Here is a 16632-nt window from a genome sequence, read left to right as displayed (position 1 = left end):
AACATAAATATTACTTTTTAAAGTGTTAGGGCCAATATTGGTGCAACATTCAATTGCAGTACACCATTACTCATGGGGTACACTGAAGGTCACAAACTACTGCAATATACAATTTTACTTATTTTCTCCTATTATGTATTTTTCTTTTCTGCCTTTTGATTAAATATGTGGAAACTCTGTGTCTGGAATGCAGCTGGAGGGTCAGCAAATCTGCTGATATAGTACTTGTGGGACACACCATCAACAACTTGACAGTCAGCCTCAGAACAGCAACATTTTTCGATCCTAAAATCCACCAAAATTCAGCCTGCATGATCCATGAGACACTGTCTTTGCTTGATATGTCTTTCTGTTTTTTTGAGTATGAGTCATGAATCTTAATACAAGTTTCAAGTCTTCTTAGGTTGCTTTTCTTGCTGTGCTAATGAAAACGACTAACAAATAAAAGGTACAGTTAATGTCTCTACCTTTTTGTCTTGATGTGGGCATTTTTCCACTTATAAGTATCATTTCTGGATACAGACATGCCTAGAAACACGGATACAGACAGAGGGAGAAAAGCTCTGCAGCATGGCGGACGGTGTTAAAACACAGAAGCCGGCCCAAGCCTGCAGCTTCCACATTGACTATGCTAACACATGCCCTACTGCACACTTGCACACACACACGCACAAACACACACACACACACACACACACACACACACACACACACACACACACACACACACACACACACACACACACACACACACACACACACACACACACACACACACACACACACACACACACACACTCATGCACATTCACACACCCTCTATCTATACCATGGTGCTCAGAACAGGAACAGTGGGATGTTGAGGAACATGAGGAAGGAGTCCAGGACTGTATTGTACAAATATTTCTTGTAAAAGATACAAGGAGAGAAAATGAAAGAAAGAGGAAAAAGAGCAAGAGAGTAAACCCATGAATGGTAGATGGGTGGTGAGGTGAGAGGTTTGAAGAGGGAGCGTGAGAGTGTGTGAAGAAAGAAGAGAGGAGATGAGAGGGAGGAGTGTACACGGTGTACAGCGGGTTTCCTCGCCAGTCATGACTGAGCAGCAGCCTCACCATGACCGTGTCCCGTTCCCATGACAACACAGCCTGTCAGATGGAGAGGAGAGAGGAATGAGGGATGCAGGGATGGAGGCAAAGAAAGATGGGAACATAAAGGTAAAGAACATGTACTCACGGCGCTGTTGCGGTGCCGTTCCTCTGCAGAGGTGTGTCTGACATGGCTGCAGCACCCTCTGCTCTCCTTCCCTTCTCCACTTCTTCCTCGTCCTCCTCTCCTTCTCCTGTCCTCCTCTGTTCTGTTTTTTTTAACAGAGTTGTGTCCACCTCTTCGTTATCTCTTCTTCTCCTCCTCCTCCTCCCTCCCCTCCGTCTTATCTTCTCCTCCTCCTTCTTTCCTCCTGCCTTTTCAGTGTGTTTGTCACGTCAGAGTGTGTCAGAGCAGCTGCTTCTGCTGCTCCTGCATCGCCCTGCTCTGCAAGCAGGAGGGGATGGGTGTGAGCACATTGGTGAGGGAGAGAGAGGAAGAGAGAAAAAGAGGAGAGATCAAGGGAGAGAAAGAGTGGTTTGGTGTATGTGTGTGTTTAAAGGAGCAGGGGATGATGCCACTAAGAAAGAGAGTGATTTGGAGGTGAGGAGAATGAGGTAAGAAGATACTGTAACTCAGAGTGAGTGTGATTGAGACGAGGGAGAAGGAGTATGAGAAAGCAGGACAGAGAGCTAAGGATGGAAGAGGGAAGGAGAGCCTTATGGGAGTTACAGTGTAAAGAAAGGAGCCAGGAGCCTGCTGCTGCCATGAGAACCTTTCCCCGCTGCTGATGGATTCATTTAAAGAGTAGATACTAAAGAAAAACCTCCATTGTAAGGCTTTGCTGTCCTGCAACCTTAAAGGGCTCCCAGGAAATGGAGGTAAGCACATGTGGATGCAGTGGGGGGAGGGCGATCCCCCTTGGATGCCCCTGTGATAGATAAAACATGAAAAGGTGCCCACTAAGTTGAACCTCCTTTGGAAAAAAACGTTATAACGTGTCCATTTGAGTGCCTATCCATTGACAAATCATAAGCAAGTGCCCTCTTGGTGCTCTTCCAGTGGAGAAAACTAGAGTAAATGCCCCCTGGGATGCATTTTCAGTAGAGAAAACCTGATAAAGTTCCCCATCCTTAGCTCTCTGTCCTGCTTTCTCAAACTTTTTCAAGAAGTTTGCCTTTCCAGTGTAGAAATTTAAATACAGTGCCCTCTTGGTTCCTTTCTAGTTGAGAAAACATGATCAAGTGCCCTCTTGGTGCCCTTCCAGTGGAGAAAACTAGAGTAAATGCCCCCTGGGATGCATTTTCAGTAGAGAAAACCTGATAAAGTTCCCCTTAAGTTTGCCTTTCCAGTGTAGAAAATGCAATACAGTGCCCTCTTGGTTCCTTTCTAGTTGAGAAAACATGATCAAGTGCCCTCTTGGTGCCCTTCCAGTGGAGGAAACGAGATCAAGTGCCTTCTGGGGATGTGTTTGAGTGCTCCCTATACGGTGTCCTTCCAGTAGTAACAACTGGATAAGGTACTGTACCCCCGGGACTGCCCTTGCAGTAGCTAAAACAAGCTGATACATGTTTTTTTTTTTAAATTGGAAACAATCATAACAAAATAAAAATGTAAGTATTCACAATCCTGATTTGACCATGACAGCTGATTTTTCAAGATTGTTGAGAGTCTGTGAGAACTGGGGCACGTCTCTAGGGACAGACATTATCCAACGGATGGCTGCACTCTAGGACTCAAATCCTCCTCGTCCAGATCCAGACGAGTTGGAGCTGTCATGTTAATGTCAAACATGCCCGATTTCCACAGCTGGATTCACAGAAAGCTCCATATGAGATTACATTTAAATATAGCATTCGCTGCATTTCCATGATTCTCTTCCAGTGAACCATCCAAAATCTTGATATCGGTGACCAAACATATACTGTATGAAAATATGAGGCAAACAGACAGAGAGGAACAGCTGCCACATGTTGAATCAAAGCAACACAGATGCTTCTGTAAGTGGAGTATAGAGAGAAAAGTCTGAAGAGACTTGCCTCAGTAATTTATCCAAACAAGACGCTCAGTAGACTCTTTATTGGATCTATAACCTGCTGGCTGAGTATTTAGCAGCAGTGACTGCAGGGGAGAGTCAAAGCTAAAGCTCATCTTCAGTCCATCGCTCTGCGCTTCCTCCGTACTGCTATTCCTCCCACAAATATTTGATATTCCAGTTTATATCTTTCTAACATTCCCTCCCTCAATTTGTTTACTTCTCTTTTTTTTTCTTACTTTCTCTATTCCTTACTTTCCTCAGCAGAGAACTTGTTGTTGTACACTTTTGAGCTCTTTATATGTTGAAGGTTATTACACTGAAAAAAACTGAAACCTTGCCTTCAATTAAATGTAATACATGGCTTGGTTATATACTCGATCCTGATTGGTCAATTCAGAATATGTGACTCGTTAATCAAGGACTATATTAAATCAACGTTTCAGGTTTTTCAGTTTATGAACACCCTTGAATTAGGTGCAAAAAAAGTATGCAAACTGGAAATTCAGTAATTGCATACTGTAGCTGAGGTTCACCATGAAATGCAATTTACTTAACAAGACTAATAAGAAATTGATTTTTTAAAAAGAATTATTCAAAAATTGATTGACAAAAATAAATATAAATGTTTTAATCATTTTATTTGACGTTCATTTTTACCAGGAATATTCCCGTTGAGATTCATAATCTCATTTACAAACAACTCCTGGTCCAGACAGCAACATACACATATTAAAAATCACATAACATTGCCAAAAAACAGGCCTAAAACAAACAGCAAATTACATAAAAACATTTTTATGTAACAGCTCAATGTAACATTGCCAAGTAGAATCGGGGGATATACCATTAGTAAAGCAGACAACATGTTCTTCTGAGGCTCAAAGGAGAAAGTGAAGGTCACATCTCTTAAAGTGCAGAGACATCTGACATTCCTGGCAGTCAAACATTTAGAAGTTTACACTTGTAGGGACTGTTTCTTCCTGACTTATCTGCCTCCTCTCTGCTTCCTCCTTCCCTCTCTCTTTCCACTCATGACAGTCCAGCCCGTGGTTATCACACTGAGAGGTATGCTAGTAATGCAGAGGCTGCTATTCAGGTTTAGGTAGTGACCTTAAATGGGCATCAAACATGCACCCTCTACCCTCCACACTGTCATGCACAGCCAACACCCTCTGCTGCATGCAGTGCTATGGCTAAAGATTCTATTAACCTATACATGTTATATGTTTAGTCCTCCCTGTGTCCATATAGTGAATTAGTATTGAATCCCTAGAATGTTAAGTATTCAAACATTAATTTTCAATCCATTCAAATATTAGTATACGAATATTAGTACACAACCCATCAATATTAGCATTAATCAACAAATAATGGTATTAAACCCATTTGAATAAGTAACCAAACCATTTTGAATAAGTAACCAAATACTGGCTTTAATATCAACGTTTTCATCCAGTCCAAATATTAGTGTTTTTATCCAAATATTAAAATGCAAGTTTTTGTATTAGTATCAGGTTATAAGTATATAACCCAATCACATATTAATATTAACATCTGAATATTAGTATTAGTAATACACACACACATATAAGTATCCATATAGTATATTTGAATTCAAATCTGAATATTGGTTAATAAATAATAGTACTAAAATTGGAATATTGGAATTCAAATCAGATATTAGTATTACAATCCAAGTAGTTGTTTTAGTATTCAAATATTGGTATGGAAACTCTTTTATGTGATCCAACGTGTTCATGTTGGTGGCTGTTTTTTGAAGTATAGAGTATGGCGCCATCTTGTGGGTTTTTGAAGCCTTTTATCAGATATCCGACTTTGGCGACGACTACTGGAAGTATAACAAATAGAAATGGGGCAAAAACCAATGACTGCTGACTGCAGATAGGGTCATTCAATTATTAAACATATGTCAAACATACTTCCTTACTAAAAGATGCACAACTCTTACACTTTAAATGCATATATACATATATTGTATGTTCAAATGTTTTCTTGTTTAATGCATTTCTCTTTTATTCTTTAATTATCATTATTGCACAAATATTTGGCAGTATTTCTTGTCCTATTTTTTTTCTTCTATTTCACATTTATGCTGTGTTTGCTTATAATTCTACTAGTATTGTTAGAGATTTTACAAGTAAATAAAGAAGATAATGTTAAAAATATGATGTACATTGCAGCATCAGTGCATAATTTCAAGGATTACAGTGACTGCACTGATAGGGTACCTCCAGTAGAGGGCAGTGCTCATCAGATTTCAAAGATGGGTTTCAGGTTACAATTACACATTTTAAGGCTTTAGCTTAAGCCTGTTCATGGTTTTTGATGTCTCTGGATCCCCCTGCGTTTTTGATGTATCATCACTAATGCCATACCTATATGTATGTGGCCCAGTTCACACAGCAGTAGGACAAAGTCCATTGTTTCAATATTTTCCCCCCGGCTAATTTCTTTGGAATACACAGAAATTGACCTGCATTTTCAATTGTCTGAAAGTGTATGTTTTGCATCATAAGGAAACGTTTATTCCATATATATTGCAAGGTCAGTTCTGCATCATACATGAGCTTATTATTTCTCATTAATGTCAGACCAAGATTTTATAGAAAGACTGCCTGGTCAGATTCCTGCACATTCAGAGGCAGACAGACAAGCACACACACTTTGTGAAACAGACACAGTTCATGCTCCCACGGGTTATTCAGGCGTTGATCCAGAAAGTCTGTCAGTTTAGATAAACCAGTGATCCCATGGTAACCACAACAGGGATTTAGTGTAACCCGCTTCAGAAGTAGTCCAAATTGTTTTTACTACAGCACATGTTTGACATATTCTTACACCAGGGCAAAAACAGGCTCTAAATAAGTCAAAAGGCTTTGATATGCTTCAACTTTGAACATATTTTCAAAACACTGTGGTTTTATTTTACATCATTTATTCAGATGCAGTTCGGGAAGCAATTTTGATGTGATAAGTACAAATGCATTGTAACAGACAATAACTATAAAAATACATGTTATGAGTCGCAGGGAGTTAGCAAGTATGATCTTTAAAGCCTTTTGATTTATAGGAAATAAACATCGTCATTGCAATTTTTGACCTTCTTTGTGAACATAACAATGTGCCTTTTTGAATTTGAAATGCTTCAAAAAGAAAAGATAAGAAATGTCAAATTTAATTTATCCAAATTATACTGTATCCAAAAAAGAACCAAAATAAATGGGCAACAGTCTCAGGAGGGAAATCTAGGTATTTCAGCACCTTGCATCACGAGTATTGATGAGCAGCTTTATCAAGCCTTAAGACATTCAGTATAAAATATTAAAACTTTACTTTTATAGGTACAATCTGTGACATGAAGAGATTAAATATTAACTTACATTTAGCTAAAGCAGCAATATAACACATCCTTTGATTTGTATGCTGTGTGAGAACAACGCTAATTTGTATTTTTAACATATTCCCCCGCAGGGAGTCAGCTTAATTTGACTTCCACAAAAAATTTGCATGGAAGGTAATCTAATTATAAACCTGTAAATATTGTAAGCATGTAGTTTTATGTGGTATTGTGTTGTGGAAAAAGCTATTTTGCTCTGTGGGACCTACTTCAGTTTTGCAAAAACCTGTGTTTGCCACAATGGGGCTGATAAACAATTCATTAACTTCCTAGGCAGGATATAGGTGATGATGAAGCATGATGACATCCTTCTTTTCAGTGCAAAGTTATTAAAGCACATATATTATTAAACAATAGAAGCAGGATCACTGCAGCGGGGAAATCTGTGGTTCCGAGTTTTAAGGTCAAGTCTGCCATCAGAATATAAAACAAATGTGACAAACTGCATCAGATAAAATAACAAAGTGTGACATAAAGGTCACGTTTTTTCAAAGGATCTTTTGATTCATAGTTGCTGCAACTTTGCGCTCTCCGCAATCCATTTGTGCACAATACATTTTACAGATTTTAAAAGTGTCTTCCGATTTGTGCTCATGCAAGGCCAGACACCAATAACATCCAATTACTAAATTGTGTTGCTATTCGTAACTAACAAAATGCCAGTTCAATGTATTTCACTATTTATCCAAACAATTCTGAAAGACGTTCATTTAAAGCACAGACAGTTGTGACCCTAAAATGAACCATAACATCCCACAGATGAACGTCAAAGTCACAGAAACTACAATCAAATGCTGAACTGAGATTATCGACTCTCAGGGGAGTTTAAGAAGATGCGGATATTCAAATCTTATCAGATATAATTGTTATTTGCTTGCAAAAGTCACAATTTTCACCTCGAGTGAGTCCTTGACATGAACCAGTTAAGTGAATACACACCTGTCTGGCATGCTGCTTCCAGTTTCCCCACTATATAAAGTCCTGGTGGTTATTTTTCCTAAATGATCGGCTGTCGTTATAGAATCTGGCTTCATTTGAATCCATATTGCCTTGTTTTAATATTTGCTCTCTTGGTTCAATAGTGACAAGTTAAATTCTTGTTTAAATCCCTCTCCCTCGCCAAGCAACCTGGCTGAAGTGCAGTGCGAGGTCATGTTAGTGATCATCCCTGCCCAGCTGCATTCAACATATTTCCATATGTGACCGGTGGGAATAAAACATCAGAGAGAGGAGAGGTCTAATTTTTTATTCCAGTCCATTTACTGGCCAGCCTGTTCCAGCAGACACATGCAAAGACCAAGTTAATAGGTCAGAGCACTGGGGTGGTGTGTGTGTATGTGTTTGTGTGTGTGTGTGTGTGTGTGTGTGTGAGAGAGAGAGAGAGAGAAAGAGAGAGAGAGAGAGAGAGAGAGAGAGAGAGAGAGAGAGAGAGAGAGAGAGATATCAAAGCGCTTTCTGTAATTGGAGGGACAGTTGGGAAAGCCCTCTTGGCATTTAACTGGGAAATCCCAAGCACTGGTTTGGAGGAGGGGGAGGCATGTGGGAATGATTTTGAGGAGAACCCCCCCCGCCCCCCCAAAGGGTGGAGGAGCGGTGCTCGCAATATGTAGCATTGGTGTATGTGTGTGTGAGTGCATTTAGCAGCAAATGTGTGTATTGTATGTTTAATGTATTTATAATTGGGATTTCTGTTTAAGGTTATGTGTCTTGGTTTTGCGAGTGTGTGTGTGTATGTGTGTGCGCAGCTGTGGCACGTAAAAGAAGGCCAGGGCCCCCGAGACAAATGTGGCCGCTTACCCGCTCGGTTGCCATGGAGACGGGGAGATGGGAAAGGCTCTGTTGGAATTGCCATTAAAATGGAGAGCAGCACACTACTGCATGCCTGCACACACATGCACAAAATGTATTCACATCAAGACAAAGCAAGCATAACGTCTCTCTCTTGAACACACACACACACACACACACGTTTGCATCAGTAGCATTTTGGTATTTATCAAATGAGAGATGAGATGGTTTGTGTTGAAACCCAGCCAAAACTACAGCATCAATATCACAATTAACGGCTCTTCATTCTCCTGGGAATGTGTGGTTGTGTGGTTGTGTGTGTGTGTGTGTTTGTGTGTGTGTGTGTGTGTGTGTGTGTGTGTGTGTGTGTGTGTGTGTGTGTGTGTGTGTGTGTGTGTGTGTGTGTGTGTGTGTGTGTGTGTGTGTGTGTGTGTGTGTTAATGGGACAATAATAAAATAGTGCTGTGAAAGAGAAAATAGCTGGACTCAGCAGGCAAGAGAGGGAGCTTGTGAATGTTTTTACAAATGTGTGTGTGTGTGTGTGTGTGTGTGTGTGTGTGTGTGTGTGTGTGTGTGTGTGTGTGTGTGTGTGTGTGTGTGTGTGTGTGTGTGTGTGTGTGTGTGTGTGTGTTAATTGGTTTGTCAGTTAGGTTATTTTGAAAACTTGTCAGGAAAGACAACTGTCTTGTAGCAAGCTAGCAAATTAAGCTAACATTAGCCTCTCATGTTAGCTAAAAATGCAGCCTCCATCTGTCTTCAAAATGTAACAGCTGGCTCGTTTTAAAACACGAATCCAATGAAACTATCTTGTTTCTAAATGTCTAAGAAGCTGCACCAGTTGATGACCAGTGTTACATGAACAGTAATATCATAATCTCTATAAACCAACGTTTAATACATCCGTGCTACACAGGCACTGAATTGCGAACTGACAACAGTAAGCTTACGTTCTCTAATGTATTATCCTGCCGCTTTACATTGCTGGTTTTGTGTGTCTGAGTAATTCTCCTGAGCTGGATTTCGTCTAAAGCTTGAATACATTGGTGTGTGTGTGTGTGTGTGTGTGTGTGTGTGTGTGTGTGTGTGTGTGTGTGTTTATAAGCCCATCAAGCGTAGTCAGTCCATACACCCACCATAAAGAAAGGTTAAACTAAATGTTATAGAAAACCTACGGGCTAAACACTTGATTCCCAACTGAATTCCATGTTTATTCTACAGAAAAAAAGAAAGGATGGTGGTGTTAGGATGGCTGCAGCTTTGACGTATGCAATATTAATGTGAATTTTTCATGGGAGATCCTGCACACGCGTGTCTGTTTCTTGCTCTGTCCTTGTGAGTGTTTGTCAGTTGGCTGACTGGCCTCATGTGTTAGACCTAATAGATTCAAGTCTTTGCCCTAGGCCAAAAGCTGCAAAAAATGCAGTTTCATAATAATGCTTCCTTGCTGCCTGCATAATCTTCAGTCTCTGGATCCCCCTGCCTTCATAGCTAGTTTTTATTCATCCGCACTACTTTCTTCGTACATTCCATCTCCCTAATTTAGGCTGCACCTCCCACTCCTTCTTTTGTTGTCTTAAATCCTTACAGACAAGGAAAATGTATTTGTTGTGCTCCCTCCATTGTTTTTCAATGTCCTTTAAATGTTATCACTTATTTTCTGCCTAAAAATGTAATAAACATTGCATTCAATACAATACCTTTTCACCAGCATTTGTCTCGTTTGTAATTATTTGAACTTGTGGGATCCAATTGTTTGCATTAGAGACAAAAGACATTTCTCATTCAAAAAACTGATTTCTGGAAATCTGCATCATCGGTGTGACACCATCACAAAAACCAGATCAGCTGATTTTGACTTAATTTGTCATGATTGAGACATATTGTCTACACTGTTTGACAGAAAAGTATAAAATGACAGTTTTTTTCCCAGCAAAGTAAAGATTATAATCATTTCTAAATTCCATTACAAGTGTAAGAAGTTGTCTGCAGTTGCTTTGTGAAGAGTGGCACACAACGAGGGCTTGGAGGACGCTGTAATTACCGGCGAACACCATCCTTCTGCTGTACAGCTCATCTTCAAAGGACCGCTAAAACAAAGAGATTTCAGAGGAAGCCTGGCAGAACATTATCTTGGCTTCATGTTGGCCTGGTTTATTTTTAACTTAATTAACGCTCTGTTACTTTGACAGATCATTTTCTAACCATGATTGAAAGACTTTTCACAGATCTGTGTCAAACTGTGTGCATCACAATTGCTTAAAATGATACTGACTCTAAAGCGTGAGGATTTCACAGTAAGTCACTGCGCAGATGTCACATGCACGCTGCCAGTCGTTAAAGAATAATTTGATTTAATGAATAAGGCTGTAGGCCTGCTTAAATGATGCAGACAAAACAGAGAAGGCAGCATGATGTCACATTTACACAATGTTGATGCATCATGGCCTCAAAATAGGTTGTGCCATCAATTAGAGTGAATCTAACTTAAATTGAAGAAGTACCTCCGCTGTCCTTTGCTTTTCCAGAAATCCAATTGACTTCACACTTGGCAATGTGTTGCTAAAGGATCCAAGGAAGTGTAGTTTAGAGTGCGCAGTCTTGAGATCTATGGGACATTTTATAAGGAGTTCCTCATGTACACACAGAGGTGTATTGAGAGGGGATCCCGTTACACAATGTAAGCAGCCTGTTTGCTCACTGTTAGAACTACAGAAGCACACCTCGCGCTCTGTCAATCTTCATGTGAGTTTCTGCACCCAAATAACTCCTGAATAGCATATAGATAAGGTATTCAACTATAGCGGTGCATTGCTCAGCATAAGAGGAATCGAGAGTACATTATGAAGTCGGTCAGATGAGTGCTTCTCAAGAAAGCTGCAAAAAGCAATACCAGAAGCCATTCCGCACAAGCATGTTATGAAAGGGTAATTTTGCCATTTGACAAACAATCAAGCTAGCAAGTTAAGCTTACTATTGTAGCCACATTGTTTATTGGTCCAAACTCAATAATCATTGTTTGAAACCGATATTGCTGACCAATTTTTATATCTTGATGCAGTATATTTGTTTTCTGCTGTTGAAAAGGTTTACATTTACAGTCCAAATTTCAGGATTTTGGACCATAAAACCAGTAAAAAAAAGATGGCAGGCATTTCTATCAAAATGCAAGCTTTTGGGCAGGAATGCAGGCAGGACCTCGGGGAAACAGGACAGCAACATAGACAACCGAAGACAAAGAACACAAGGGGAGACAGGCCTATAGACACACAAGAGTTACAAAGATATAGCTGGAGAGGGCAGGCAGAAACACAAGGCAGCAGGTGAATCATACAATCACACAGAAGGGAAATCAAAAAGACAGTAAGTAAAAACAGACAGAGATAAATAATTTCAAACAGGAAACATTAAATCTAAGATCATGACACCAAACAGTAAAACAGTTAAAGTTCTTCGCTGTACAGACCAGAGCAGGTAGCTAAAATCGCATGGTGAGCCTGGCAGCACGTCGAAAAGGTTCGCCATTGTGAACTTGATCATAACATTTGCTGTCATGATGGAAGGAAATTAAAATCTGAAACAGATGAGTCGAGTCTGGCCATTTTTGGGGGTTCATTCAGATTCTGCTAGAATAATACCAAATGAAATGTGTCATCAAACTTCTCCACCTTGTTATGATGTATAAAAAGCTCATTATCCATTCAAATCAGTCTCAGGAGACATTTGAGTCCTGTACACCAATTGCTGAGTCATGCTTTGTCTTAGTCATCGTGTTGAATTCCTGTTTAAGTTGTTCACAGGTTTTTTTGAATTTGTGAGTCACAACATCGCCTTTAATTGAATTTTCCTTTTTACCTTATGGATAGACTGTTGGTTGGATGATTTCCAGACTTAAATCTCACATTGTGTAGCCGTTTTCTTTGCGAGGCTAAATGTCATCGTCAGAACAATGATGTCAGCCTGCATATTATATTACACCCCCTCTCACATTCTGGTAATATAATTATCGCAGTGTTGACATTTATAATGTCAGCAGCATAAGATCAATGTGTGTATGATTGAAAACAAAATAATTTACAGCTACAATCAAACATTATGTTCATTTCAGTTCAGTGTTTTTATGATGACAAAGTCTTTCAGTGAGACATCGGTGACCTTTGCATGAGGGCTACTGAGATTTATATGTATTGTTCTCTATTTTGATAAATACAAATCTTACAGCGTGGAAAATGTTTGTGCACAGTCGGGTTACTGTTTTATTTGCATCACATCTGTTCTTGTGCTGTGTTCACTGACCTGTGAGAGTGTTTGAGGGGAGGAGGAGGTGACAAAACATGAGAGAAGAGGAAGGGAAGAAAAGGTTGTAGGTGTTTAAAGAGGGAGGAGAGGAGGAAATAAAAGAATGTATGTTATATTATTTATTTCCTGCAGATGTATGTCTACATTATTTATCCTCATGGGCAACGGAACTTTTTTTATTACAGTCCAGATCTTCGGCATTGGACATGGTGAAGAATTGAATCAAACAAACAAACTAAATGTGTTTTTTTTTTTGGCACTTGTTCCCTTCACTATGCTGAGCATGTGTTTGCCTCTCTGTGTCCCCAGTGTGTGTGTGTGTGTGTGTGTGTGTGTGTGTGTGTGTGTGTGTGTGTGTGTGTGTGTGTGTGTGTGTGATGAGTCACAGTGAGCTTGCAGCCCTGAGTCTCTAATGGAGATGAATGCTGCCTCCTCTACCTCACATCACTGATTTAATCACACAAATTGCAGTCCAACTCACCTTTGTGTGTATGAACCATGTGTATGTATATACATATGTACAGTATATGTGTGTGTGTGTGTGTGTGTGTGTGTGTGTGTGTGTGTGTGTGTGTGTGTGTTTGTTGGTGTGTGTGTGTGTGTGTGTGTGTAATCTTCCGTTGTCCTGAGACAGTGTGTGTATTTATGAAAGTTTGTGTATGTCAGAGTGTGTGTGTGTATAGTTCCATGAGGACAATGCCCTCGCTAGAGAGGGAGAAATCTGCGTTTTGAGGACATCCAGCAGCTCTCTCACATTTTCAGGAGTTATTTTTGGATCAGGCAACGAGTTTACGGATGAGATCAGAATTATGATGAATTTGCCGGAGGTGGGGTTAAGCATAAAATGTGAGTTTATTCAAAAGAGAAGGTTACTGCACAATGAACATTTCGGTTTTAAATTAAAATGTAAATTATGGATCATTTAGTTTACTTTCTTTATATCTCAAAGTGAATAGCTTAATCTGTATCACCATAGAAACCATTTTAAGTCCTCTTTCCGTGACATCATAACCCCATTCATGCTTCCCAGGCCTCTCAGAGAACATCTGCTACCATTCAGTTCAAATTGTTCACCTCCAGTCGTGTCGTATGGAGCATCTTGACTGCTCACAGACCCAGTTGGTTATGATTAGATCACAACAGGAAAACTTTTCCATCCTCAGTGAGCAGGAGTCATCTTTCCCTTTAAATTAGCTTTTTAGCCCCCTGTGTTTTGCTTTTCAATTGTCATAGAAAGAACAAAAAGCCTCAGAATGTGGTTACATCAATGGCTTTAAATGTGCAGTAAGCTCAGTTTGATGAAGAGGAAAATTGGGCCACTCTGTTGATGCACACTGATTGAGAGATTATACAGTACAACAGCCCGAGAAGGAATAAAACTGGGGTCCATGTTTCTATTTCTTTACGTGTGGCAAAAATGTACTTTTTTAATCTTTGTCTAGCAGAAATTCCTGTCCCGCTTTTAGCTTATTCTGCTGGATCAAATTAGAGAAGGTAAATAAGAAGAAAGTCAATGTGACATCACCTATTCGTTTGTATTTTAAACTTTTTTAAAGGTTTGGTATTTTTGGCAATGGTATTATGCTTTTGTTGCCCTCGGGACTTGTTATCTGAGTAAAGTAAATCTGAACATTAGACTTTTTTAGGTGACTTACATGTTACCACTAACCTCCATGAACTGAAAACACACTAGAAAGAGTCAATATTAGAGGATAGCATCCTGTTGCAGCCTGTCACAAGGTAGCCCCACCCTAAATCATTCCCTACTCTTGTACTTTTACTCGAAATGGGATCGATTTTTACAAAATAATCATCATGCTTTATTGAAGAAGACTTGACATTTTGGATATGACCATTAACTTGTTAAGAAAATATTTATTATTTGGGTAATTAATAAGAGAAGCAGACGTCATTTATCTCATAAACTTCTATAAATTAGACTTCTTTTTTAAACCACTAAAATTGGCCCCTGTGAACTTTAGAAATAATCAAAGTTTAAAGGCACTTGCGCATTGGCCTAACTTTTCAGACCTGGAGGTTGCGGATCACATAAAATCCATCCAATAGTTTGGGATGAAGTTCAAGTGCAGCAACCACACTTTTGAAATGTCAGATTTATTAGTCTGCCTCCAGTCTCCAATTTTGTTAGAACTGTTTGAAAGTTATATAAACCCTAAGAAGGCTCTGAAGCAAAACTTGTGAGATTGTATTGTGTCAAGAAAAGATGATAACATCTTTACAACAATGCTCTGGACGGCTTAACCTTTGTGATATTTCTCTGGGGAAATACACAGAAAAGAGATGGTGATGGAGAACCAGAGTGATACAGAGGAGACGTTGAGATATGGTGAGGCATCTCAGGAGCCAGAGAAAAGGAAATAAACGGACAGATGAAGAGAAATTTAGAGGCAACAACGACATAGAGGAATTTCCAGTGGCTGTGTTTGTGATCAAACAGATAAACACAGTATGAAGCGGGACAGGAAAATACTACAGAATGGGTGTGATGATTTATGGCTGATGCATATGAAAAGCTCCCGTTCCCTCAGCAGCTCTGGGCTTTTGTCTTGCCTCACTAATCCTCCCTGCACCCCCTTCTCTCTCTTCCTTAAGCCCACATTCTCCCTGAACGTGCCCGGTCTGTCTCCCCATCATCCCTCTCCCTTCTCTCCCCCGTCAAGTGGACCGTGTTTCTGGCCTTCGCTCCCCATTGAACCCTTCTTCTTTGATTTTCCCGAACATCTCCCTCGCTCCCTGCACTTCAATCCTGCCCTCCGCACCCTTTCGCCTCCCAGCCACGACCCAACCCCTCCTTTCCCTGTGATCCCGTTAAAGCCTCATGTCAGCATTAGTGTCGGTTCGCACAGCTGTATGACACATATTAAGCTAGACAGCCGTTGTGTGAGACTGGGAGTTGGAGGCAGAAATAGTCTAGGTCAGCACCAGCATCTGTCCTGCATGGCCAATATAAGGAAGGAGCTTGGGGGTTAACGAAATGGAACAGTGAAAGCAGATCCAGGTATTTTTTTTTACCTAAAGTAGGAAGAATACCACATTTAACAGTTTTAAATGTTCGCATATAATAAATACATATTCGTCTTTGTGGAGCCTTTTCAGGAGATGACTACCTGCAGCAAAAAATGGCATGCGCACAACCCCACAATATGCATCAACTTGTCATTTTTTTTACTTGAAATGACTTCCAGAAATGACGTCGAGAAAGATACCTAAAACGAGTACTCTGAATTTCTGATAGGTCCTTCTGGTTTGCTTTTTGGTTGTTGAAAGTCCTATGCTGTAGATGTCATTTTGAAGAAAGGAAATTAATTAAAGAAGAACTTAAAGAAGAACTGGGATCTTGCTTTTCACATAGAGCACAGTGAATGTCAAAAGAATATTAACAAACATGCACAACAGCACATAATATAACACTTACAAAATAAAACACCTCTGAGCAATTTAAGCCTGGCTTTACATTGTGTGTAGATTCAATGTCAAGTGCACAAACATGCCTATGACAAATAAGGAAGTAGGGTTAGTACAGCTGGAGTTGGATCTGGGGATAACAGTTTATTGTACTGACTGACAAATCACTGTGCAAACCCATTCATTCTAACAACGAGGCACCTAAGAAAAATGACTTCACAAAATATTTACAAACCAAGTTGAACCATTGCGGTTCAATAATGATTGAGGGTCACTTCTCAGGACTGCATCATCTTCAATATTGAACAACCTTTGGGGGACCGTGGTTCCTCAAAGTCATCAGTAAGCCTTAGAAGTGTTGGTTGGCAGATTCTTTTAGCTTTACGCAGAGCCAGTGTAGTTGTTTTCCAGTTTCCAATCTTTTATACTATGCTAGGCTAAGCTAACCATCTTAAGGCTCTAGCTTCATAATGCAAAGAGAGTGGTATCAATATATTCATCATACCAGAGAGAGAAAAGGGGTAATTTACTAACCAAGTTTTGAATCTATGGACCAAACTGGATGCATTAAATGAGCTCATGT

General features: G+C 39.8%; 2 protein-coding genes across 2 annotated transcripts in view; one reads left to right on the top strand and one right to left on the bottom strand.

The window, feature by feature from the left end:
• The window catches only part of LOC134868404 (PALM2-AKAP2 fusion protein), a 75056-nt gene extending 73593 nt beyond the window's left edge, over window positions 1-1463 (bottom strand). Inside the window, 1 exon segment of the mRNA XM_063889508.1 lies at window positions 1234-1463. Coding sequence (XP_063745578.1) covers window positions 1234-1277 — 44 coding nt within the window. The 5' untranslated portion in view covers window positions 1278-1463.
• The window catches only part of plppr1 (phospholipid phosphatase related 1), a 63109-nt gene continuing 47485 nt past the window's right edge, over window positions 1009-16632 (top strand). The window contains exon 1 of the mRNA XM_063889506.1: window positions 1009-1214. The gene's annotated coding sequence lies outside the window, so the exon portion shown is untranslated. The remainder of the gene's footprint in view (window positions 1215-16632) is intronic.

This window comes from Eleginops maclovinus, chromosome 8 (genome assembly GCF_036324505.1).
Source record: "Eleginops maclovinus isolate JMC-PN-2008 ecotype Puerto Natales chromosome 8, JC_Emac_rtc_rv5, whole genome shotgun sequence".
NCBI classification, from domain to species: domain Eukaryota; kingdom Metazoa; phylum Chordata; class Actinopteri; order Perciformes; family Eleginopidae; genus Eleginops; species Eleginops maclovinus.
This window is presented reverse-complemented; position numbering and strand designations above follow the sequence as displayed.